The 25,983-nt window shown below is 36.7% G+C and overlaps 1 protein-coding gene across 8 annotated transcripts in view; it reads right to left on the minus strand.

Moving 5' to 3' along the window:
• Positions 1-25,983, minus strand: part of dpyda.1 (dihydropyrimidine dehydrogenase a, tandem duplicate 1) — a 242,322-nt gene that overhangs the window by 111,670 nt on the left and 104,669 nt on the right. For 7 of the 8 annotated variants that reach the window (XR_007927805.1, XM_051881563.1, XM_051881564.1 and 4 more), the window contains 4 exons: positions 19,429-19,536; positions 17,728-17,897; positions 13,093-13,303; positions 4,194-4,378 (listed from right to left, as the gene is read on the minus strand). Coding sequence is in view for 6 of the 8 variants with exons in the window: in XM_051881563.1 (XP_051737523.1) it covers positions 4,194-4,378; positions 13,093-13,303; positions 17,728-17,897; positions 19,429-19,536 (674 nt within the window). In the remaining 2 variants the exon portion in view is untranslated. Of the gene's footprint in view, positions 1-4,193; positions 4,379-13,092; positions 13,304-17,727; positions 17,898-19,428; positions 19,537-25,983 lie in introns of those variants that run through there. The other variant, XR_007927806.1, reaches the window with a different exon arrangement.

Here is a 25,983-nt window from a genome sequence, read left to right on the forward strand (position 1 = left end):
TTTCAAATTCTTTTTGTTTAAAATTAAAGGGGACATATCATGAAACTCTGACTTTTCCATGTTTAAGTGCTATAATCGGGTCCCTGGTGCATCTACCAACCCAGAAAACGTGAAAAAGGACAACCCAGTAACTTTGTTTTGGCAAGCCTTTCTCTGCAAGCAAGTGAAAAAACGAGCCACTCAGATTTCGCTCCCCTAGTGACGTAGAAAGGGGATCTTATTATAATATTACCGCCCCTTAATCTGCACGTTTCCACCCACAGCGCCGCCATTTTGTTTTCGCAAAGGACAGCAGTGTACCACTTTTCGCCATGGCAAAAGTTTGAGAAAAGCATGCTAACTGTTCTGTCGTTGGCTGCACAGACGAGCACAGAACACTATTTAGGCCATGTTGGGCTGCTTTAGAGAAGAGGAAGAGTTGTTGTAGTAGAGTGTTGTTGCCATGCCGTCATTATACGCCGGGCTGGTTCATAAACGAGGGTCAATTTCAATGCTGGATTTACACAAAAGATTAACATGACGGCACATGCTAGTCGATGAGTTGAATCAACTGCAACTACATAAATTTATCCACTAACCATTCAGAAATGTCCAGTTGCTTTCTAAAAGTTGTAACTTCTTCCTGAGTCTCTCCATCAGTGTCTGATTCCGGTTTGAACAATGTAAGGCTGAACACCGTTACTGACAATCGTCATTTTGGCTGTGTGAGATTCTCCAGCTTTGTTGTTGTTGAGCAACCGAAGCGCGAGCTGTTACAGCTACGCATTCTTTTGGAAAGCGGGCCGGGAGCAGCAGCTCATTTGCATTTTTTTTTTTTGCATGTTTTTGCTTACACCCAAATAGTGGCAAATTTGACAAGCTAACATGATCTGTCTGGTATTTTGAGCTGAAACTTCAAAGACACATTCTGGGGACACCAGAGACTTATATTACATCTTGTGAAAAGGGGCATAATAGGTCCCCTTTAAAGTTTGTAATGTAATGTAATGTAATGGAAAAATAAATAGTAAAAATTTTTCCAGAACCTAGGTCTCTGAAAAAGTGGGCAGTCACTCTTGCACTCTATTGTGATTGGTCATGTATTCCTTGCATGTACTAAGCTAACAGTAATATTTTTCTATTTGCAAGCAATTTTATTTCCTTCAGGAAACACAAATCTAGTTTATTTTATTGAGAAACATGTGAAACATATATAAAAATATGAATAATATTAAATGCCCAGGGACAAGTACATGAACACACCTCAGAGCTCTCAGACTTGTTTTGAGCTGATCTGAGAGCTGTTCCTACATAAGTCTTGCAATCTTTCTGCAAATGACTCTATTCGTTCCCTCAGCTGCGGTCCATTACCGTAAAAACAACAACGCAATCTGTTGCCTTCCCTTGAACACTACACATGGTAATTTCATCAGCAAATAAACAGTTATCTCTGCTTTGCTCTGGCCACAGACATCGACAGACTATTAACCCCTCGCTGACCTACCACTGCTGGAGAAGAGCTGCACTTAACCGTGAGATTCCCCCATATGGAGGTCAAATACCTACAGGAGCTTCACCCCTGGTGTCTTAGAGCACTCAACGAGACATTAGACAGACCATTTACTTAGAATTTAATGCTATTAAGGTAGAGGTCAGATTTCCAATGCCTTCATAATTCTGGTCAAATAAAACATGTTTTACACAACGTCAGAAAGTTGTCCATAGTCTTATATGTAAATACAAGTGCTTATTAGTGTGTTATAAATGTTTGTTTTTTTTTAATATTGATGAAAAATTACCAAAACAATGACTGACACCCAAAACAAAAATTTATCTAAAAATTCCAAGAATGATAAATAAATAAACAAACAAAGAAATTAATAAAATAAATAATGAACAATTCCAAATATGAAAATAAGGCTCACGTACCCTAATAGTCTGGTGGTAGAACTTTTGTTAAGCGTGTCAGAGGTTCTGGGTTCTAATCCGACCTTGTATAGTTTATTTATTCATTTTGTTTCTCATTAAACTAAAGATGTTCATCAGTGACTGTATATCAAGAGCAGGGACACATTTGTGTGCATTTCACCGTAACGAAAAAAGTGTCCGCAACGGCGTTAAGCAATAAGACTGAAATACTCGTCTGTGTAAAGACTGTGCATGAGCCACAAGAGAACACTGTTGCCTTCCACCACTGACAACATCGGCAACGAACACTTTCCTGTGCTAGATCACGCCTTATTAAACAAATGAACGAAATTAATACTCTGCTAGTCAACTGGAGGTGTTTCATTTGTATTAAGTTTCAAAAAGTGGTGGGGACAATATCGACCCTGGCAAAAATTGGCAAATTACGCAAATTACACCTATGGGCGTGAATCTACTAAATTATTCATTCAAGAGCATTGTGCAAGTTTACAGCAACAATCGCTCATTATCAGAGCTGTAAACACACCGGCTTTCTTTTTCCATGAGGGGGTTTGGCATCACATCGGCTTTGTTTCCAGGCAGACCGTTAAAGAACGCGGCACGCATATCTCCCAGAAATCCTGTAATATTCAACAATCAGATGGCGACTTTGAAACTCTCAGTGTTTCCCAATTTGTGTGTCTTATGGATCAGACGTTCAGCTAACGGTCCGTGGAAGTGATGTCTGAGGCTGAGACTATGCACAATATGAAAAGTATGTGTATAAAGTAAACAAGGTCAATTTAAAGTAATCTGCAATGAAAAAAAAAAAGCAAAACACTCACTCATGCACAGCCTCCTTTTGTATCTGCCCATGAGTAAACTGTCATATAGTCATGCAAACAGTCAGTGTTTTGTCACACATATCTCCATAATTACATAATACATGTCATGGCTCTTTAATTTCTGCCTGGATTCTGATGGTTTTATTGGTGCATGGGTTTGATGGGTTTAGCAGCATGCACAGTCACTGATGTCTCTGCAGGGTCTCAGCCTGCGTGTGTGTGTTTGACAGGCAGGGGGCCTCTATAAGCCCCTCTCAGGAGCCCAGGCTGATCTGGCTCAGCTAACGGGACAATCCGAAGTGCTCTCTCTCCCTCCCTGACCTCCCTCCTTCACTCTCCACAGTTACTTTGCTAGTAGCAAACTAATTAAGCCGAACAAGCTAGCATCGCCAGTGCCTCTGAGGTGAGATTTACGGAATAATCCTGTGCGGAACAGCGTTCTCGCTGTGTGGCCCCGGCGAGCGGTTCTGCCGCATGAAGCCACAGGAAGACCATTGTCCTACCGCCCGCTATAATGCTAATTTATTCCTTATTGTGCTCTGATTACTCATAAACATACTCATATTGAGAGGCTTTTGTATCCAGCGGTGTCACAGCTCACTCTTTGTAGAGTGCATGTAAAGCTCTCATCTACATAATTAATCAGCACTCCAAATCCTCCTTTTCCATTGGGTTTTGTGATCTTAACACGGGACATAATCAGGGCAACATCTGTTTCGGTCTCATCAGCACAAAAGCAAGTGTTTTCAAATGTGAATATGTCGAGGAAATGAACTTGGGTGTGTGTTTACGGTGCCAGATCTCAAAATATTGTCATTTGGGCAGCTGACATGACATCTCACAGCAGGGACAGCAAAGTATTATAAATGGCATTTACAATAATTATTACCTAATTATTATGTGTGTGGCTTGTATAACCTCATCTTGAAGAATTATTTTGAAAAAAAAAATACATATTGTCATCTTTTACTCATCCTCATGTCGTTCCAAAACCGTATGATTTTTATTTTATTTTATTTTATGAGGAACACAAAAACATGGCTCTTTTTCATACGTACGGGGCCACCAGGCTCCAAAAAGAACAAAAAAAGAACCATAAAATTAGTCTCATATGTGACCCTGGACCACAAAACCAGTCATAAGGGTCAATTTTTTGAAACTGAGATTTACATCATAAGAGCTACATAATAAAGGAAGATTTTCATATTTTCGTCACACAAAAACATGGCTTCTGAAGACTTGGTTTATAGGGTATTAGTCATATGGAGGTCATAGTGCTTTTATGATTTTTGGAGCTATTGCAGGGTTTTTTCACAGCAGGTCAGATATTGTGCAAAACATGGTACATCATCACATGGATGACAATTTTCATTTTTGGGTGGGCTATTCCTTTAACTTTAATCCTGATGTTCAAAATCTGTTATTTTTTCAACTACTCTAGAAAGAAAGAAAGAAAAGTACCTGTAAGTATCTGTGTATGTGCCAGGAGGCCTGTTTCCCATCATTGACTGCTTCCACGGTGGTATTGGCCAGACCGGCCACATCGCCCCCAGCGAACACCCACGGCTCACTAGTCTGCATGCTCTCTGGGTCCAGCTCAGGAAGCCCCCATCTGTTTAACCTGATGGGAGCCATGGCCTCGATCACTGCAGAGAGAGAGAGAGAAAACTGATAAAGAAAGGGTAAATTCATGAGAGGAAAGAGGCAACACGGAAAAAGACCTGCGGAAAAGGAAAAGGAAAAACCTGATAGACTGGAAATGGCAAGAAAACAATATGAAGTCACTGACAAGACAAATGGCGAGAGTTTTTTTTCCCCCCACTGGCGTTTCTTTTTCTTTTTGCGAGGTTAATGTAACATCTCCTGGTGCATTTCATTCACTGTTAGTAACGTTAGCAGGAAGATACTCTGTCAAACTGATCTACATTTTGAAATGACCAGCCCTCCACTCTCTTGAACACATACCATCCATCTTCTGAAGGCACGGCTGCTCGGCATGGACTGCGTCCTACATTTATCAATGAAGCAAATTCCAAATACAGATCTAAGGACAGTAGGCCCAAGATTTATTGCACATTATGAGGATTACTAAGGACAAATGAAACTCCTCTCTCTTATTGAGTCAAAAAGTCAGCTGTATATTGGACAATGTTACTAAATCACAAATGACAAAATGTTACCATCCATGGAAGAGTGTTTATTATTAATGTGACTTTATACAAACTGAAATGGTAAAAATGTATATGTAGAAATTAATTATTGCAAAGTGTTTATAATATAATATAATATATTTAAAATTGTAACAGTCAGTGAATCTACTGCCAAGGTATCCAAACAAGGAGATTGTAAATCTCTAATTTAAGGTGGAATAAGCACTTTTATATTATATTATATTATATTATGAATTCACATCCATGATGGACCAGCATTTTTAAATATTAGTCTTAATAAACAGTCTTGATGCCCTGAGGAGGACATTTGCGTTGTGACCGTAATTGTTTACACAGTATATCGCAATCTTTTATTTCCTGTTTTCCGTGATATGTCCCCTTTAATAAGAGACAGCAAAAAGAATGCACACCAACAATCAGATTTCCCAAACATTAAACGTTCGAAATTCTTGACTCCAAACACCAGAGCCCACCCAATACTTCTAAGCAACAATAAATTGAGTTTTCCTCTTCCTCCTCATAACTAAGCTTTCGATTTTCTTGCGGGCGATTAAAGAGACCGGCTGAAAGGAAGTGATGTTAAGAACAAAGTTGTAATATCCTCCAGTAGGCTGGCAGGTCAGTTCAAAGACAGAGAGGAAGAGAGATTGGCTCCTTCACTTGACACTGTGGCTGGTATCCTGATCGTCAACACTTTTTCTTGTTCTTCTTCTCTATTATTTTTTCCCCTTTATCTCCCTCTAATGTCTAGAGTTCTCTGCAATTGCCTAGACCTCTTCAACAGCCTCACTTATCCTATTTCAACACACACACACGCACACAGAAACTAACAGTGAGTTGTTTTTCTTTCTCTCCTGTCCGCTCTGGAGAGCTAGTAGAGTGTGTCAGGCCTCTCATAGCCCTCAGAGATCATTCTTAAGTAAAGCAGCAACTCTCTCTCGCTCTCTCTCTCTCCCACACACACTCTACCCATGGGCATTCTCCTCACTGACAGATGCAAATTGCAAGGGTCCATTAAGCAGAGGAATCCACACTGGATAAAGGAGAGGACGGGGATTGTGGACCAGCACACTAGGATAGCGGCTCATTCCATCAGAATGACTTCCCATTGGTCTCTGCTGCAATGGCACAAATTTCAGTTAGTTAGCAGTTAGTTAGTTAAACCGTTATTAATTTCTGTTAATCAAATCAAGGAATGCTCTGGGTTAAATAGAATTTAAAGGGATAGTTCACAGAAAAATCCGCCATGAAATAAAAAACAAAAAATTGTTAATTGCGACTTTTTATCTCACAATTCTGAATTTTTTTTTTCCGCAATTGCGAGTTATAAAGTCAGAATTGCGACTTATGAAGTCAGAATTGCGAGTTATAAAGTCAGAATTGCGTGATATAATGTCAGAATTGAGAGTTTTAAAAAATTTTGTGAAAAAAGTCAATATTGCAAGTTAATTGCAACTTTATAAGATGCATGTTTATATCACGCAATTCTGACTTTATAACTCGCAATTGTGAGTTTATGTCTCACAATTCTGACTTTTTTCCTCAGAATTGCGAGTTATAAAGTCAGAATTAGATGATATAAACTCACAATTGTGAGATATAAAGTCAGAATTGTGAATTATAAAGTAAGAATTGCAAGTTATAAAGTCAGAATTGCAAGTTATAAAGTAAGAATTGCGTGATATAAAGTCAGAATTGAGAGTTATAAAGTCAGAATTGTGTGATATAAAGTCAGAATTGTGAGTTATAAAGTCAGAATTGCGAGTTATAAAGTCAGAATTGTGATATAAAATCAGAATTGTGTGATATAAAGTCAAAATTGTGAGTTATAAAGTCAGAATTGCACGATATAAAGTCAGAATTGTGAGTTATAAACAATTCTGAGAAAAAAGTTAATATTGCGAGTTAATTGTGACTTTATAAGACGCAATTGTGAGTTTATATCTCACAAACTGCGAGATTTGAATTTGAATTGCGAGTTTTAAAGTCAGAATTGCGAGTTATAGTCAAAATTGCGATTTATAAACAATTTTGAGAAAGAAAAGTCAGAATAGCGAGATACAAACTCGCAATTCTGAGAAAAAAATCAAAATTGCGAGTTAATTGCGACTTTATAAGACGCAATTGTGAGTTTATATCGCACAAATCTGAGAAAAAAAGTCAGAATTGTGTGATAAAAATACCTTTTTTATTTTTATATTTAGTGGCGAAAACAAGCTTCCATGCTTTCATGTAGTTCTAAACCTATATGCTAAGGAACACAAAAGTAGAATTTTTTGAAGAATTGCTCACTTTAAACTATTTTATTTTATTTTATGACAAATACATATTTTTTAACCTGGAACTGTAAAAAAAACTTCTTTTTTTTGTTTCTGAACAATATCTAGGCAACATATGTGAGACATGAACAGAATTTATTAAATCAAATCAAGACTTGCTATATACTACTGATATGATTAATATTAAGTGTACTAATTACTGCACTACAGCAGTGGTTCACTCCCAAAATTAAATTTGAGATCTACAGATTTTTCATAAAAAACAAAATAAATATTGGTCTAGTCCTCACACAAAGCTCAAATCATATGACTTCAGAAGACCTTGAATATAAACCACTTTTATGGTGTATTTTTGTAATTTTTTGAGCTTGATAGTCCCTTTCATTCACTTTTATTTAAAGAGCAGCCAATACATTTTGCAAAACATCTGTTTAAGTTCTACAAAAGAATAAAAGTCATATGGGTTTGGAAACCCCATGAGGATGAGTAAATAATGACAAAATTTTAAATGAGTCTCAATCTGTTCTAATTTACTGGTGTTTCAGTGTATAAAGCCTTGTGTTTGACTGTCAAGCTCAAATGCAAGTTGCTGTTCAGTCTTGTGCAGGAGCAAGCAAGCAGCCTCATTACCACTGATGGAGTGTGATTAATGGAATGCTGATGTTTGAATATTCGGCCAACCGGGTGGATGGGGGCGGAGCTTTGGCTGGAGTGACAGGAGCCGGATACAGAACACTCCATCACAATCCAGCCCCTCTCCCCCACAAAGAAGAGACGGGGGGAAAAAGAAAATGGAAAGAAAAAACAGCCAAGTGTGGCGAGGGATCAAATCATCTGTTAGCTCCAGTGGGCAGGCCCGCTAGATTACCAGCCAACTTTTCTAGCCATGTCAGCTGTTCTGGTACCAGCCCTCGACGGCCGTGGCCAGACCAATCTGACGAGGCACTTGAGTGGGCAAGTAATTCATATTTCCTAAATGAAAGAACACAGATGGAAAAAAAACACCATCCCTCAGCATTTTTTGCGAAACTAAGTGAAGGTGTGGTGTGGACGGAACTGAGGCAGTTGCTTGTGTTATAAAACGCAATATTTGAAATGTAAAAGTACACTAAGAAGACAATAAACTAAAAATAGCGATCGAGATGAACACAGGCATGTACAAACAAGACAGTCTGATTACATTAACTAAAAGACAGCCGCACACACAACTACCTCTAACCTCCACAAAATCTCTTTACGAAATTACAATAGCTGGCTTTCGGTCAAGTACACCATTTCCTGCTCCTGCTAAGAGGTGATTTGGTGTGCTTTAATTAACCTTGTAGACTAATTGCTAATAATGATAACCCTCTCCTGCAGAGCAGACATTGCCTGATGTTTAACATGTTGCACAGATGCTGTGAGCAGGTCAGACATTGTACAATAGCCCTAATAATACTTACGAAACAACCAGGGGTGCTAAATTCAAGGTGAGGACAAACAATTCAGATTACACGCAGGAAAAAATAAGAAATTATAGGACCGAAAAGGGGCAAAATGTTAAAGTCCATCCAGGCATAACTGCATTGATGTGATGTTTACTGAATAAATACATTTTTATTAATACTTTTTATATATAATTCATTGTAAAGCTAATCTTAATGCATTATATCAGTTGTTTTTTTTTGTATAATAATTGCAACCACACTATATTCTTTACTCATCATTAGACCATTAAAATGTAAAATGCCTTAAAACATACAATTATAGTAATGTATTATACACTAAGGTACAGTATTAACATGAATAGTTACAAATAAAATAAGCATGTACATTTATAATGTTTGGGCACACATGCTGATTGATGGCAATTAGTGTTGTAGACAAAAATAAATTCTGCCTTTGGGTTTAGAAAAATAAGCTTAAATCAATATATCATTTCTTAAAAGAAGTCATTTTGGTTAATTTTGCTTCTCAGTATAGTATTTAGCTTGTTTTTACATTATTATTATTATAATTAAGATATTTTACTGGGATTTAGATATCTTTTTTGTAGTGTAGAATGCATCAAAAATGACAGTAAAATATTTCTATTTGTAATAAATGCTGTTCTTTTGAACTTTCTATTCATCTAAAGCTGTGTTTCGACCACAGGAACTTTCTCCAGGAACTAGGAACTTTGGGTGGTACTCGGTGTGTTTCGACCACAGGAACCAGGGTCTAAATGAAGTTCCGAGTAAAAAATTCCCCCTCTGAAAGTCCCTGCTCGCTAGGCAGTACTTTTTTAAAGTTCTGGAACTTTCAGGGGTGGGACTTGGGTGCTGAACATGCTGATTGGTTGAGTTCATGCAGCATATTGATTGGTTGACTCCATGCAGTATTATTTTTAACCATCGTTTTATAAAGTCTGTTGCAGTGCGTGTAGTAAGAGTTGTTTGCTATTCAAATCAACAATGGAGTTTAAAAAATACGACCGAAGGACCGATGATGAGGTTCAGGCTTTATTAAGCTTTAATATGGAGGACGAAATCCAGCGGGAACTGGAAAGTCGCGGGCAGTCCTACGTCACCAGACTATCTTCACGGTACTTAAGACCGCTATGGAAACACAGCTAGCAATAGGTCTGGGGGAAAAAATTATTCCAGGTAATTTCGGTGGAAATTGGGCTTAAGAATCTTCAAAAAAAAAAGTATGATGATTTCCACAAAGACGTTTAGCAATGCAACGGTCTTAAAGGGGACCTATAATGCCCCTTTTCACAAGATGTAATATAAGTCTCTGGTGACCCAAGAATGTTTATGTGAAGTAACAGCTCAAAATACCCCACAGATCATTTATTTTAGCTTTTCAAATTTGCCTCTATTTAGGTGTGAGCAAAAACACTTTTTTTTTGTGTGTGTGTCCCTTTAAACGCAAATGAGCTGCTGCTCCCAGCCCGCTTTCCAGAAGAAAGCGGAGCTTTAACAGCTCATGCTTCGGTTGCGCAACAACAACAAAGCTGGAGAATCTCACGCACCCAAAATGAAGATTGTCCGTAACGGTGCTCAGCTTTACATTGTTCAAACCGGAGTCAGACACTGATGGAGAGACATTACAACTTTTAGGATGCAACTGGACGTTTCTGAATGGTTAGTGGATAAATTTATGTAGTTGCTGTGGAGTTGATTCAACTCATCGACTAGCATGTGCCGTCATGTTCATCTTTTGTGCAAATCCAGACCCTCGTTTGTGAAGCAGTCCGGTGTAAAATGACGGCATGGCAACAACACTCTACTACAACAACTCTTCCTCTTCTCTAAAGCAGCCCAACATGGCCTCACCCCATTTTTTGTCTGTTCTCGGGGGCAGGGATTATGTAAATTTTGAGGTTTGTGATGTCACCAACCCAGGAAGAAGCTTGTTGTAGTCCCTACCAGTCGTTTGTTGTAATCCTTAAAAAGTAATTTCTGTGTTTTCCTTTGCATTGAACCTTGAGTGTCATAACTTTGCAGATGTTGTTTATGCTCAAACAGCAACACTGCACACTAACTAAAGTTAAAAAAGTGAAATCATAATCAAGGACTCCTTTAAACATTGATTATAATGATAAAAAAAAATGTTTCTTGAGCAGCAAATCGGCATATTAGAATGTTATTATTATGTGACTGAAGACTGGAATGATCATGCTGAAAATATATTAAAATAGTTAACAGTTATTTTAAATTGCAAAGACATTTTGCAATATTACAGTTTTACTGTATTTTACTGCACTGGTGAGCATAAGAGACTTATTTTAAAACTTTTTTAAAAAATCGTATCATACCACGTACGGTTTGCAGCTGATGAAACAGCGGACTTTAGTTTTAGACAATTTGTTGAGTTACTGCAGGCTGGTCAGTGAGTAAACTCATAGCGTGGGTGGGATGAATCTCATTATCGTGAATTCATGTCATCTCTAGTCAGCTCTGGAGTCTGGACACTACAGTCTCTCAGTGACATTACACCTTGTTTTTTTAATGCAACCCTAATTGAAAATCATAGCGGGTCTGCCCTTTAGCAGCCTGATCTAATTAGTGGACTTCAAAATCATGTCAGAAAAAGTTCTGGTCTGTCATCAGCCGTGAACACATTGTATACTACAGCCCACCAATAATTAGCAGGCCTGCCAATTACAGTTATTAAATGATTGAATTGTAACAATTCATATTATTAATCAACTGTTAACTGAGTTCATTTAACTACATGAATGACATGCTGTGATCACAAGTACCTGACCACGTCTATCAGTACTAGAAACCAACAGGTTGGATTTAGCACAATTGCTTCTGTTTAAAAGAGGGATTACACTAAAATTTGTTAGAAAAAAATAAATAAAAAACAAGTACATTAATTAACGGCCGAAATAAATGCAGTGCATTTCACACACTGCTATTGGTCACAGTTCAGGGACTTGGCGAGCAGATAATTATACGGCTGAAATGAAGATGGTGACTCTGACGCTGGTGACTCTCACTCTAATGGACGCACATTCTCTCCTCTTCACCCTGTAATCACGTCACTAAGACCATCCAGGAATAATTTTGAGTTGTAACTGTGCGGTAATGACTTGCGTTTGCTCCCAGAGGGCTGACTGCAGGAGCTCAATGCTAATCCATTCACACTCTGTTTTAAGAAGATTTCCATTTGGTAACAGCATCAAACTCATTCAAAGCCATTCATCACCACACTACCATCAAAGACAAACTCATAAAATCTGAAAATCTGAAAATCTAAAGTCTCTGTGTTGCCTTGAAGTGTTGACATCTGGCAAAAAAAAAAAAAAAAAAAGTATGGAAGCCCATGGAAGCAGTATTTTGATGGTCCACTTTCGACATTCTACTAACTATAAGTAACTTTGCCACTACATTTCATCTAACTCTCATTAGAGTATAAGTAGACTGTTAGTAGACTTTTAGTAGACTATTAGGTTAGGGTAAGTAGAATAAGTTGATATGTAGTTGCAAAGTTACTTATAGTCAGGGGACCATTAAAATAGGTTTAGCAGATATTAAGCAGACAGTCTACTACTAATACTCTAATGAGAGTTAGGTGACATGTAATTGCAAAGTTATTTATAGTTAGTAGAAAGTCTAAAGTGGACTATCGAAATAAAGTGTTACCCAAACTTTAACTACAGATTGTTGATTTCCAGACTTTCTGTGATAAGAAGCGAGTGGATTAGCAGGGGCCTGGGATAGTTGGTCAAATTTACCCCTGTACACTTCACTACTTAATCAGAGAACACTGGTGCTGCAAGACAGCCAAGCTAATTCACCCTAAATCAAATGAATAAATCCCTGAAACAACATCAACAACATGGGCCTCATCCATTTGGAAATGGCAGCCATTCAGGGCACTGATGGGTTTACTTACAGCATAATGAGCCCGAGTCCAATCCACAAACACGGTTTAGAATCACTAAATTTACTGTGAGACATCAGGTCTGTGACTATTCCCAACATAGGAAGCAACCTGACTAAAATTAAACCTCATAAGTAAATCGATTACAAACACTTTGAACAGGCAGCAACACTTTTTTAAACTGTAAAAATTCTGGAGGATTCTACATGGAAAAAGAAATCACATTTAAAGTCACAATGAAATAAAAATTGACCTTTTTTTTAAATAGAATATTGCAGTGTTTATTATAAATGATTTGAATCTTCAATCAGAATAACTTCCCCTCCCTCTTGCAGCGACAACCTGTCACTCATATGAGATCCACCAATAGCAAAACACAATGATATAAACAATTCAATCAATTCCCGATGGACAAAATGAAGCCCTGTCTTTCATTTTTTTCTTATACCCGGATATACGTCACAAAAGGGAAGAAAAGACTATCGCAGCTTCCATTTCATGCCGACTTCAATGACAACTTTGTGTTAATCTGTAATAAGGAACATCCAGTACCTGCGGGGTCATTCATCAGAGAGCCGAAAGCACTGATGATATAGTCGGCCTTCAGTCGTATGGTCTGATCTTCATCCTCCACCCACTGTCCCGACTCTGTTTGCTCGGTTCGGCAGAACTCCATTCCATGGACCCGGCCTCCCTTTAGCAACACCTCACGTGGAGACAGGAAGGGCAGGAACTCACATTTCTCCTCCTTGGCCAGCTCCATCTAAACACATCATAAACATTACAATTCACATAAACTAAGGCCTTAAATCAAAAATTACTCATGCACAAAGATAAATGTTTTCACAGAATACATATTTTGCACAATGAAATAAATATGCAATGAAATGATTATCTCTTCATAATGCTTACTGTTTCACATACACTAGTATTTTTTTAAAACAGCATGCAGTATACAGTGTATAGAGCACAAGATGCACACTGTAAAAAAAGATATATGTCGACAACATGTTTTTACGTTGCATTAACTCATCAAAATAAGCAATTTTCAACTTTTTTTTAAAGTTATACAAGATTCAACTCATTTTTTAAGTCAGTTTAATGTAATTTAAGTTGAAATGACTTAAACATCGAAGTTGATTGTACTTAAAAATTTAAGGCAGCAGCTTGCAGTAAGCTAGTATGACATTTCGAACCTCCTAGCTTGGTCAGTTTTTTAATACTGCCATGGCAGAGCAACAGTTTGAAGAGAATCTCGCTGTGCAAATTAGTAACATTTAGTTAGCTGATAACGTGATAATTGCTAGCTAACTGAATAACAACATATCTAATGGTACAGACATTTGAAAGTAACTCAACCACCCCCTTGAGTCCTGAGAAATGCACACTTACAGTGCTGGCCAAACATTTGCATCTTATAAAAACTTAAATGTATATAAAGTTAACATTTAGAAGTGGTTGGGGTCAGTAACATTTTTTGAATGTTTTTGAAAGAAGATGCGCACCAAGGCTGCATTTATTTGATCAAAAATACAGTAAAATAGTAATACTGTGAAATACTATTACAAATTAAAATAATTTTCTATTTTAATATATTTTAAAATATAATTTATTCCCCTGATGGCAAAGCTGAATTTTCAGCATCATTACTCCAGTCTTAGTGTCACGAAATCTTACAGAAATCATTCTATTTGCTAATTTGGTACTAAAGAAACATTTCTTCTTTTTATTATCAATGCTGAAAACAGTTTTTTTCAATATTATTTGATGAACTGAAGGTTCAAAAAACAGTATTTTTTTTTTTTTAAATCCAAAATCTTTTGTAACATTACATGTCTTCATTACCCCTTTGATCAATTTAATGCATCCTTGCTGAATAGAAGTATGCATTTCTTCTTTTATATAAATCCTACTGACCCAAAACCTTTGAACGGTAGTGTACTTTAATGTTCACACACACACAAAAAAAAAAAAGAAAGAAAAGAAAAAAATGTCATAAAATATATATGTATTGGACACCACTGATTTATGTTCCACAAAAGACAGAAAGACAAAAACCGGTTTGGAATTACATAAAGGTGAACTATCCCTTTAAGTATGATTCTGATATTATAACTGAACAAGTGCGAAGTTAGCACACATAATAACAAACAGCAAAGGTCACGTCTTTTATCCGGCCTTGAGATAATGAAGCGCATGATTATGAGAGCGGTGTACCTCGTTAAAAACATCAAGTGCGATTTGGCTTGGTGGAAGCACATCAGAAAGTTTACAGAAGATTTTCTCCCCAATTACAAAAAAAACAGAGATGAAAAGGGCGGCTGAATCACCTGAAAGAAGCCCACCAGCATTGCGGAGGGGGCCGGTGGGAGGAATGTAGTCGTGCGGTGACAATTCTATTTTCTTATTACTATGTTTCCTATAAATTGACTCAGTTCACGTCAATGCACAATCGAGCGCTCTGTTCTGATTATATACGCCTACAGGAGCCTTAAACTTAATATAGCTTATAAACAGCTTTAATGAGTTGAAGATGATGGCGGCCGTATTAGCAGAGCGTCTTCACTGGAGAGTGTAAACAGATGTGAATAATTACTGCACTTTACCATACTTTGTCTTAATGTGGTGGGCGATGTGAAGAACAATGTGTGAATCAGACTTGAAGGTGAAGTGTGTAATTTTTCTGATGTTAAAATACTTTCAATTTTCACTTTAATGTGCAGAGACATCTGTAAATGAGACAGTAGCTGTTTGGATCCACGTATTTTTATGCGAATTGTGGGTTATCGCATAAAAAAATCCCCACTAGAAATGTAAGATGCGAATCATTTCTAAAAATGCGCATAAAAAAAAAAACATATGCACTCAATTGAGGTGGGTATTATTTTTATCTGATAAGAAGACATGTGCAATAAACTAAACACATTTACTGAATAAATCCATCATGCTCACGTGGCCTTTGCCTCAACAGAGGATGTGATTGGATATATTGACTACCCAGTGGACCAATTCTTATTGCAGAGTGACTCAAATGTAAGTTTGGTTATTCTGAAATGCCTGAGCCAAAGTCTTTCATCAAAATGATTTGGTATAATGACCTCCCAGAAATGTCTCACATGATTGCATTCCCAAACACCAAACATTCGAACGCAAGAGAACATGACAGAGTTTATTGCGTTTCATCTGTGCGCTTTGAGGTGCAAATGATATAAGATGTACGAAAAAGAGCCACAATGGCTTCCCCAATTGTAGCTTTGATTTTTAATACAGATATTTTGCTGCAGTTTCCCAGGAAGTGAAGATTTTGTTCTCTTGAACACATGGGATGGAAACGGAGCTTTATTCGCAAATGTTTTATGCAATATTCCAAAGTTAAAGGGGCTATATGTAGAATTCACAAAGCCAAGAAAGTTTCCCAAAGCCAAGTTGTAAGTTCAGTCATTATCAACACAATTCAATGGATTTTGCAACGTTAGTTGGCTAACACACCCCAACACTGCAAAAAAAGCTTGTCTTACTTAGATTTTTTGTCTTGTTTCCAGTCCAAATATCTAAAAATTCTTAAATTAAGAAGCATTTTCTAGATGAGTAAAACTTATTGCCTTGTTTTCAGAAAAAATAAGTCAATAATCTTGTTTCAAACCGAAAACAATATTATTTTGTTTACCCCATGGACAGATTATTTTGCTTGTTTTAAGGAAAAACGTATTTTTTCTGAAAACAAGACAATAATTTTTACTTGTCTAGAAAGAATTTTTAGATATTTCGACTGGAAACAAGACAAAAAATCTAAGTAAGAAAAGCCTTTTTTGCAGGGAAAAGAGCTCTTTCGAACATATTTTTATCCTGAACATTGTATAAGCATTTGTTTCATGTGTCATAGAATGGAAGAGAGGCTCTTAGGAGCACGTAAACTTCACATCCTTTTGAGTTTTCCCAGCATAAAATCAGTCCACAAGCTTTCATAGACAGCCTAGGAAAGTCTCGTTTTTTAAGTTTTGTTACAAGCTGTTCACACATTGGCAATAAAGAAGTGATTAATACATGACAATTCCTACATATAGACCCTTTAAATTCACAACTTTGGATGGAAACAATGTGGCTTTGCTCAGCTCTGCTGCTCAACCAATGGTGTAAGTTTGGAGGCGGGGCTACCTGTTTGGAAAACATTTTTCTTTTTTTAAATGATTAAAATGATTAGATTATCAGACATTTGCATTGCATTTGTACTTTGTGCACTTCATCAAGCAATTAAAAAAAATTGTGTGGACTTTTTTTTATTGAAAGAAAACTTTATGGGCCGGTACTTTGTCCTAGCCTTCTCAAAAAAATATTGGTGAAAAAAATAACTTCCCTCAGTACATTTGACGCACATATTTCACAGCTTTGTCTAAATGGAGCCGATCATGACACGTTTAGCCGGCTGGCATCATTACCAGTGTGGAAGCGGGTATATAGCTCACCAGAGAGCCCTGTGTGTGAGTAGGACAATTGACAGTAATCTCCCCCTGAAAGCAAAGGCATGTCTGCAATAAATGAGAGTGGAAGGCTTAGGAGCGGTGTCAGTGGTCTAGAGAGAGGACACTCTCACAGAGCTCTTCATAAATCTCTGCTTCACACTTCTCTCACACCAAATATTAATAAGCTTCACTCTGCTGCCTGATGTTGACTCTCTTTCTCTCACTTCCTGACTCTCTGCTTCCTTGGTCTTCTCCTATTTGTAATCTTTTTTTTTTTTGCTCTCAAGTCCTAGAAGAAAAAATTTAATTAAAAATTTAATTTAAGTCAAATTAGAACTCAACAATGAACTTTAACTTTTCTTTAGAAAAGTGTATGGTTACAGTAAACTATATTCTTAACTATCTTTGGAAAGTGATACACTGGTGAATCAACCTGCATCAAAATAAAATAAAATAAAATAAAATAAAATAAAATAAAATAAAATAAAATAAAATAAAATAAAATAAAATAAAATAAAATAAAATAAAATAAAATAAAATAAAATAAAATAAAATAAAAATATATCAATAATAAAAAATATATATATCAAGAAGGGAAATCAGCATATTTGGTGGTCTGTCAAAAAGTTTTAAAATCCCTGGCATACATAAAATATCAAACCAAGAGGCATCTGTGACCAAATGATGCTACAACCTTCTTTCTGACATTATCTTCCTTTCTCCTCACCTCCTCAGGAACAGCTCGTATGTTGGTGAATCCCTTCCTAAAGACCACAAACACACGGCGGGCGCCGCAGCGGAGGGCAGAAGTAGCGCAGTCGAAGGCTGTGTCTCCAGCGCCCAGAACGATCACAGTACCACGGAGCTCCGGCAGCGCTGAGTGACAACTACACATCCCTGAAATCAGAGGAGAAGGAAGAGGAGAACAAGAAAGAGAAAAAAAAAACAACATAAATTCTGCCTATAGAACAATTCTCACTTAACGGCTCAGCAGATTCTTGTTCGTAAAGCGCTGTAAAATTGCATCTCGAAGCCTCACAGCATGTCACTATCAAATTATTCTGCTTCCATGAGAGCCTGGTTCACTTCATCCTTTTGTCTTTGTTTTTTTTTTTTATTTCATATTTTTTCCCGGAAATGTCCTCGTATCAGTAATTTCATACTCCACACCTGTCGTGGTGCTGCTTTTATTTTAGATGTGATAAGGGTGGCTGCACCTATATTGAACGCAGTGATTTCAGAATGCGATAACTATCAGCATTCGATCAGTTCAGCTGCTCTGAGGTTAAAAATCATGAAAACTTGACCTGCAACAGATTTAGCCTTTAAAGACCATGAAAAAATAACCTTATTTACCTTTCATAAAAAGAAATTATAATATAACAAAATTAATAATTAATATAATAATAATTAAATTAATATAATAACACAAATTACATAATGTATAAATGTTATTATTTATGATTCTTTTCAAAATCATTAATAACAATCTTTCTTGTGACTAAATGTAATCCCTTTTAAGGCTGTATTCAGTCATCTTTAGTTTAATGGCATTATCATACTAAATATGTAAAAACACTTTTAACACCAGCATTTGCTTAAAGGTCTGCAGCATTTTGTCGAGATGTCTCAAATGCTTGTAAAGATTCAGATGTTCCTATTTCATTAAATCCTTGGCCAACTGCCTTAATGCAGCAAGTTACAGTAAGAGGTAGAACGGCACATTGGATTAAGATTTATTCATTACTAAGGTTTTATTCATTCAATCAGGTTCTTTCCCCAAAATTTCCATTTTCATTTGATTCTGATGCCAACATTATGAGTCTAAACCCCATTAATCTGGGGAGCAGGAACAAAAACTTCTCATTTTCTTTTCTGTTCTTTTTGAGTATTCAGATATACCTTTTAGAAATAGCAATTACATCTGGCATTGCAAACTATACCATGCACCATTTTTGGTCTCTACAAAGCATGCCAGTGAATAAGTTTAACATGGTTGAAGCCAACAAAAGGACAAATAGGATTATCTTCAGAAATAAGGGTAAAATATCATGGCAATATCCAGGGCTGCGTTTCCCAAAAGCATCGTAAGCCTAAGTTGAATGTAGAACCATTGCTACCAATGGGGCTACAATCAACTTAAGCTTACGATGCTTTTGGGAAACGCTACCCTGAAAAGTTTTTAATTATAATATAATGTATTATGATGCTGCATGATTACTAGTCATGGTACTGAATGATTACTAGTCATGGTACTTTAAAGCCTTTCAAAGAATAGATATCAAAAAAAAAAAAACCTATACTTTTTTTTGTTAGCAAAGAAGCTTATATATAATTCAAATAACTTGGACTCAGATGGTTTTATATGTGTTGCTTCAGGAAACTTTGAATCATCAGGTGTGACAGACAGATTTCTCAGGGTGTTCACCTGGTTTACTGGCTTTCGCAACGAGGGGGAGAAAGTCCTTCGACGTGTAAAAACCCTGTTCTGTGGAGAGGCCATCAAAGAGCTTGTGTCTGTTAGCTTGAGGAAGACCTGCATCAAATCAGACAGACATGAGCTTTAGCTAAATATACCTTACGTTCTTAAAGTCAACATGAATTCAAAAATTGAATACTATCATCAGTGTAATTCATCAAAGCAAATGTTTTTCATATTGATTTAAATGAAGAATTTAATAAGTAATATTACATTTTGAAATAATTGTCTGAATAATTTATTTATTTTTGCATTTAAATACATACATACATACATACATACACAAAAGATTAGTATGCACAAGTTCAATTTAAGACACGGACAGATGGACAGATGTATAGATAGACAGAATGACGGATAGATAGATACATAGATAGACAGACAGACAGACAGACAGATAGATAGGTAGATAGATAGATAGATAGATAGATAGATAGATAGATAGATAGATAGATAGATAGATAGATAGATAGAATGATGGATAGATGGAGAGATGGATGGATGAATGGATGGATGGAGAGATGGATGAAAGGAACGATAGATAGATAGATAGATAGATAGATAGATAGATAGATAGATAGATAGATAGACAAATGGATGGATGAATGGATGGATGGAACGACGGATAGATGGAGAGATGGATGGATGGATGGATGGATGGATGGATGGATGGATGGATGGATGGATGGATGGATGGATGGAAGGAGAGATGATGGATAGACTGAATGACGGTTAGATAGATAGATAGATAGATAGATAGATAGATAGATAGATAGATAGATAGATAGATAGATAGATAGACAGACAGACAGACAGATAGATAGATAGATAGATAGATAGATAGATAGATAGATAGATAGATAGATAGATAGACAAATGGATGGATGGATGGATGGAGAGATGGATGAATGGAACGACAGATAGATAGATAGATAGATAGATAGATAGATAGATAGATAGATAGATAGATAGATAGATAGACAAATGGATGGATGGATGGATGGATGGAATGACGGATAGATGGAGAGATGGATGGATGGATGGATGGATAGAACGACGGATAGAAGGAGAGATGATGGATAGACTGAATGATGGTTAGATAGATAGACAGATAGATAGATAGATAGATAGATAGATAGATAGATAGATAGATATGACGGACAGATGGAGAGATAGATGGATGGAACAACGGATGGATGGGGAGAAAGAAGGATGGATGGATGGATGGAACGATGAACAGATGGAGAGATGGGTGGATGGATGGATGGAGAGATGGATGAATGGATGGATGGAACGACGGATAGATAGATAGATAGATAGATAGATAGACACGATGGACAGATGGAGGGATGGATGGAACGACAAATAGATAGATAGATAGATAGATAGATAGATAGATATGACGGACAGATGGAGAGATAGATGGATGGAACAACGGATGGATGGGGAGAAAGAAGGAAGGATGGATGGATAGATGGAACGATGAACAGATGGAGAGATGGGTGGATGGATGGATGGATGGAGAGATGGATGAATGGATGGATGGAACGACGGACGGATAGATAGATAGATAGATAGATAGATAGATAGATAGATAGATAGATAGATAGATAGATAGATAGACACGATGGACAGATGGAGGGATGGATGGATGGATGGAACGACAAATGGATGGATAGATAGATAGATAGATAGATAGATAGATAGATAGATAGATAGATAGATAGATAGATAGATAGAATGGTGGATAGATGGACAGAAAGATGGACAGATGGAGAGAAAGATGGATGGATGGATGGATGGATAGATAGAACAACAGACAGATGGAGAGAAAGATGAATTGATAAATAAATCACAATAATAGGTATCTGAGGTAATGACGTAGATTAAATTTCACATCCGCAGATACACATTCCAGTTTCTATTTCCTCCCTATGTTGACTTCTTCCTGCCTCTAATGTCTATTGTGCATCAGATGCCTGTCCGAATGTTTGCCACTGTCTCGTGTCATTAACATCATTACACATAATCACACATAATGTAATCTTTCAGTGGTTTCAGTGGTTGCGATGTTTAGACATCAGCGTCAGGCCTCCGATGCCTCAAAACCCACAATTATCATCCATTCTAAAAAAGCCTAGACAAAGTGAGTTGTGAAGATCTCTCAATCTTCTGTACGTAATACCTAAATCGAGATACACAAACGAGATGTGTTTTGTTGCGGTTTAAATGCAGCAAATGCTGCGCCCTCTCCGGGGCATGATGGCGTCTTAATAAGATAAAACTCTTTGGCAGAGATCAGAGCATTTGCGAGAACCGTAACGTGAGAAGTTCACGAGATCCACTGTGACTGAGATGGAAAGCAGAAGACAGTGGTAATGAGGCACTAAGTGATTGAGAGATGGAAGACTGGGGTGTTGCTGTCAGAACCAATCAGCTGCATACAGTCAATGTGATTGCAAGGAAATGCATTACAACATGCATCAACACCTTCGTTTGCTCAATTTAAACAAGCCTTTAGTAAACGCATGGATCATTTTTACACCCTTAGCAAAAATCAGATGAAAAAACAAAATACAGAAAATAGAGCTGTGGAGATTTTAACAGCACCCCATGGCGTATCATCCAGGTACCCGACAAGACCTCTCCACCCACCGTTCTCGGATTCATCCGCTCTGTCTGGTTTAGAAAGGCAAGGGCAAAGAGGTGAAACCACACAGCATGATTTAAAAAGTTTAACTCATTATTAATGAAACTGGTCATTAAATCATACAATAATTAGACGCCCACCTCTCATCAGACACATCTCCAGTAGACGTCAATAACACGGCAATTACCACGATTTTAAAGTTAACCTTCACCAAACAAGCCAGCGTGTGGCCTGAGAGTAAACGCTAGCTCTTCGACGCTCACCAATAACCAACCTGTCTTCCTCCGAGCCGTGCTCGCGCTGCTGATTCTGTTTGACAGAGCAGTCTTATGGCTGTCTTCTATATTTCAGCTGGATTTAGTTTTACAACAGGTTTATATGAAAAGCTTTATGTGGCTTTAACCTGCTGAATTCAGGTTTCTAAGCAGAGTACCACACTATACTGCAGCAAAAATACATGCGTATTTCAGGTTTATTATATAAAACTAAAACCATAAAAAACATTTTCATTTGCTGAAATAAAATTAATTAAAATAAAATACATAAAAAGTTCAGCTACTCGCCAAGACAACATTACTCTTTTTTCTTTTAGTTGAAGTACTAAATTAACTAAAACTAAATAAACTAAAACTATATAGACATATTTTAAAAATAACAAAACTAAAAATGACAAAAACAAAACCACTAAAACTTTGACTGAAATTAAAATGAAAACAGAAAATATAAAAATAAAATTTAATTCCAAATATAATAGTATATTAATAATACTAAAATAACACTAATGTATACACACACGTACATGTATACAAATACGTATATGTACATTATACATATTTATATTCAAATATGGCCCATCCAATCAGATTTTAGTCAACATTATATATATATTATATATATTTATAAAACGGTTAGTTCCTGTCCTTGATTCTGATTGGTCAATAGCTGTGTTTTATTCACGATAAAACACGGCTATGACCGCTTCACCCAACGGTTCAGTGTATCACTACACAACACCCTTAGCAACCACACTTAGCAACGTAAACTGTTCTCAATTGATATTGTTCATTGAAGCTTACTGTATTATGTAGAAGAGTGTTGTGAGAAAGAGATCAAGTGAGCGAGTTTATTACCTGCATTCAGATTTACCATTTTCCTTCAGGTCAGTCCTATGTTCATAATAAAAAATCTGTTTAAATGTCCGAAGTATTATCTTGTCCTTTTAACAGTTATGGGGTTTTCCCGTGACTGACAGCGCTAGTCAAAGCATTTGTCAGTTGCGTCTTGTTCCATGTTCACAACAATTCAGTCTTTTCAATGTAAAAGTCTTCGCTACTGACTGACACACTTATAAAGACAGTCTTTGCTACCATCTAATGGCGTAATATTGTAATTTCTGTTGCTGTTCACGGTTAGGGACTATTTTTTCCGGCGGAAGGAATGCTTTAGTGAACGTTTACTTCATGAAAGTTGCATTGACACATATTTTTGGCTTTAATATTTGTATTGTGTGGTAACTGTTTTATAAAAGTGTATATATATATATATATATATATATATATATATATATATATATATATATATATACACACTGTATATATATAGTTTTAGTGTTTAATGAGGACTATACTAACATAATGATTGTTATACCGTACAAACTTTCTAACACTAACAAATACATTCTGTGTGTATATATACATACACACACACACACACACACACACACACACACACACATACAGTATACACAGACATACATAAATAGACATTCCAATGCTGAAGGTGTTGTATCACACATTTGGTGCAAATCACCAGTGATTCTCATTAGGGGATGCCGAACACATAATGTTGAAAGCCGCTAAATGGCTGTAATGATATCCTGATGATATTCCGGCATTTCCACAAACTAAATCTGTCAGGGTGTCATGGCTAATGAACAACATAAAAAAAACTGACTTTCAAAATTGCACATAGACTTCCAAAAACGCAGACATGTGCCTCATATCTCTGAGCAGGTACTTCAGTCTCGTTAGTATGAATGTCAGTCAATAATTATAAAAAGCTGCTTTTATGTGTTTTCTGAGGTTTGAAAATGCTGTCCTAATTAAAACAGGAGTTTGGTGAGCCAAAAATTATGAAAACAAAAAAAATGACCAGTGGCATAGTTGATTTGAACCAATATCTGTATATTTCGCTGATAAACTGTACTGTTTATGATCAGTGTTAATTTGTTATAAATAATGTGTTATGTTACATTTTTAAAAGTAACATTCCCCAAGACGCATATTCACCACCACAATCTCCTGATCACTACCAAAATACAAAAGGAAGTTCAGGAAGAACGGAAAACTTTGCGGTACGGCGTGACAAAGTGGGTTTTAACAAAAGAGCCAGGGTTTGTGACAGCGCTCTTTGTAAGTAATGCGTCTCCATTTGTCTCCTGCTGCATCACATTCTCTTCAGCAACAATCTCTGCCCTGAGCTTCCATACGGTATTCTCGCAGCCGAGGCCGTTTTCACCATGCAAAATCAAAAATAATACATCACCCAGAGAGCAGAACCCTTCTCGTTAATCAGGCCTTATCTATGGGCATCTGTTGAGAAGAGGGGGCGACACTGGCAGGAGGCACTTTCTCGACAGTCCCTGACCTCTCTGACCCTTATGAATTGCATAAAGATTAAGAAAAAAATAGATTTTTACATTTAATGAAGAAAAAAAAAAATGCTGCCACAATGCTAGGGTTTCTATGATATTCTGGCTCAGGTACCTTCTTCAATGTAATTCTGTAGGATTATTTCATTGTTTAATCATCCACCGACAAAAAAATAATAAATTCAATCACTTATAAACATAACAATCTGAGGTATTAATTATGTCCGTAAAAAAAAAAAACCTAAACCTCTAAGTATGAGCAATAGTAGCAAGCACCACTAAAATTTTGTATGTATATAAAGCACATATTCAATGTGTAACATATTTAAAAAGAATAAGATTCTTGACATCTTGGGTGGTATTTTAGAAGCATGCAGAAATGATGGGTTATTTGTACAGTGTAATATTATAACCTCATATTGACTAGCGTCCAACGATCACTGCCGCCAACTCGTAGCAACTATTGATTGCGGAGCTTTTAAAAACTTCAAGCATCTCATCTCAGTGCTGAGCGTACATCTTTTAATCATGTCGTTCCATTTATTGATCGCTATGCCTTTTAATAACACATATACCAACTTTGACTAATATTTTGTTGTTGGTACTAATATTCCACAGCTTTTAGGGCATTACGGGTACATTATATCATTAATGGATTGTGTTATGTACTATATAATGTTTCATTCTTGTTGTCATAAAAGTGACAATGAAATCAAAAGGGACATCCAGAAAATAAGAGACAGAGATCGCAGACCTCATCACTCCATGGCAGTTAAGGTGTTAATTCACTCTTTAAAGCCATTGAACCCGAGCCACTGACTCCTAAGCCTATAGCCTAGAAACAATGCTCTTATCTGACTTCCTCAACCTGGCTTCCACTTTGCATATTTTTGCATATTGCCAGGGAGAAATTAGCATGTCAATCATGTGAGTGGATGACATTTAAAAAGACCGTAAAGGACTCGTGTGAAATTACAGAAATTAATTGCAAACACTCAGTGCTTTCATTTTCTCCCACAGTCAAAATTTCTTTACATCCCTTTGTAGAAAAATCCAAAAATGCTCCACGTAAAAGACTCATAATTAGGATGCCAGTATTAAGAGACTCAGCGTTTCGAAACAATGAATTATACTAATTCTTTTTCTTATTGTGTCGGTACAATAAGACAGTCGCATGGACAGCTTTAGGCAATGTTTGAATTCC

Source organism: Ctenopharyngodon idella, chromosome 23 (assembly GCF_019924925.1).
Source record: "Ctenopharyngodon idella isolate HZGC_01 chromosome 23, HZGC01, whole genome shotgun sequence".
In the NCBI taxonomy this organism is placed as follows: Eukaryota; Metazoa; Chordata; class Actinopteri; order Cypriniformes; family Xenocyprididae; genus Ctenopharyngodon; species Ctenopharyngodon idella.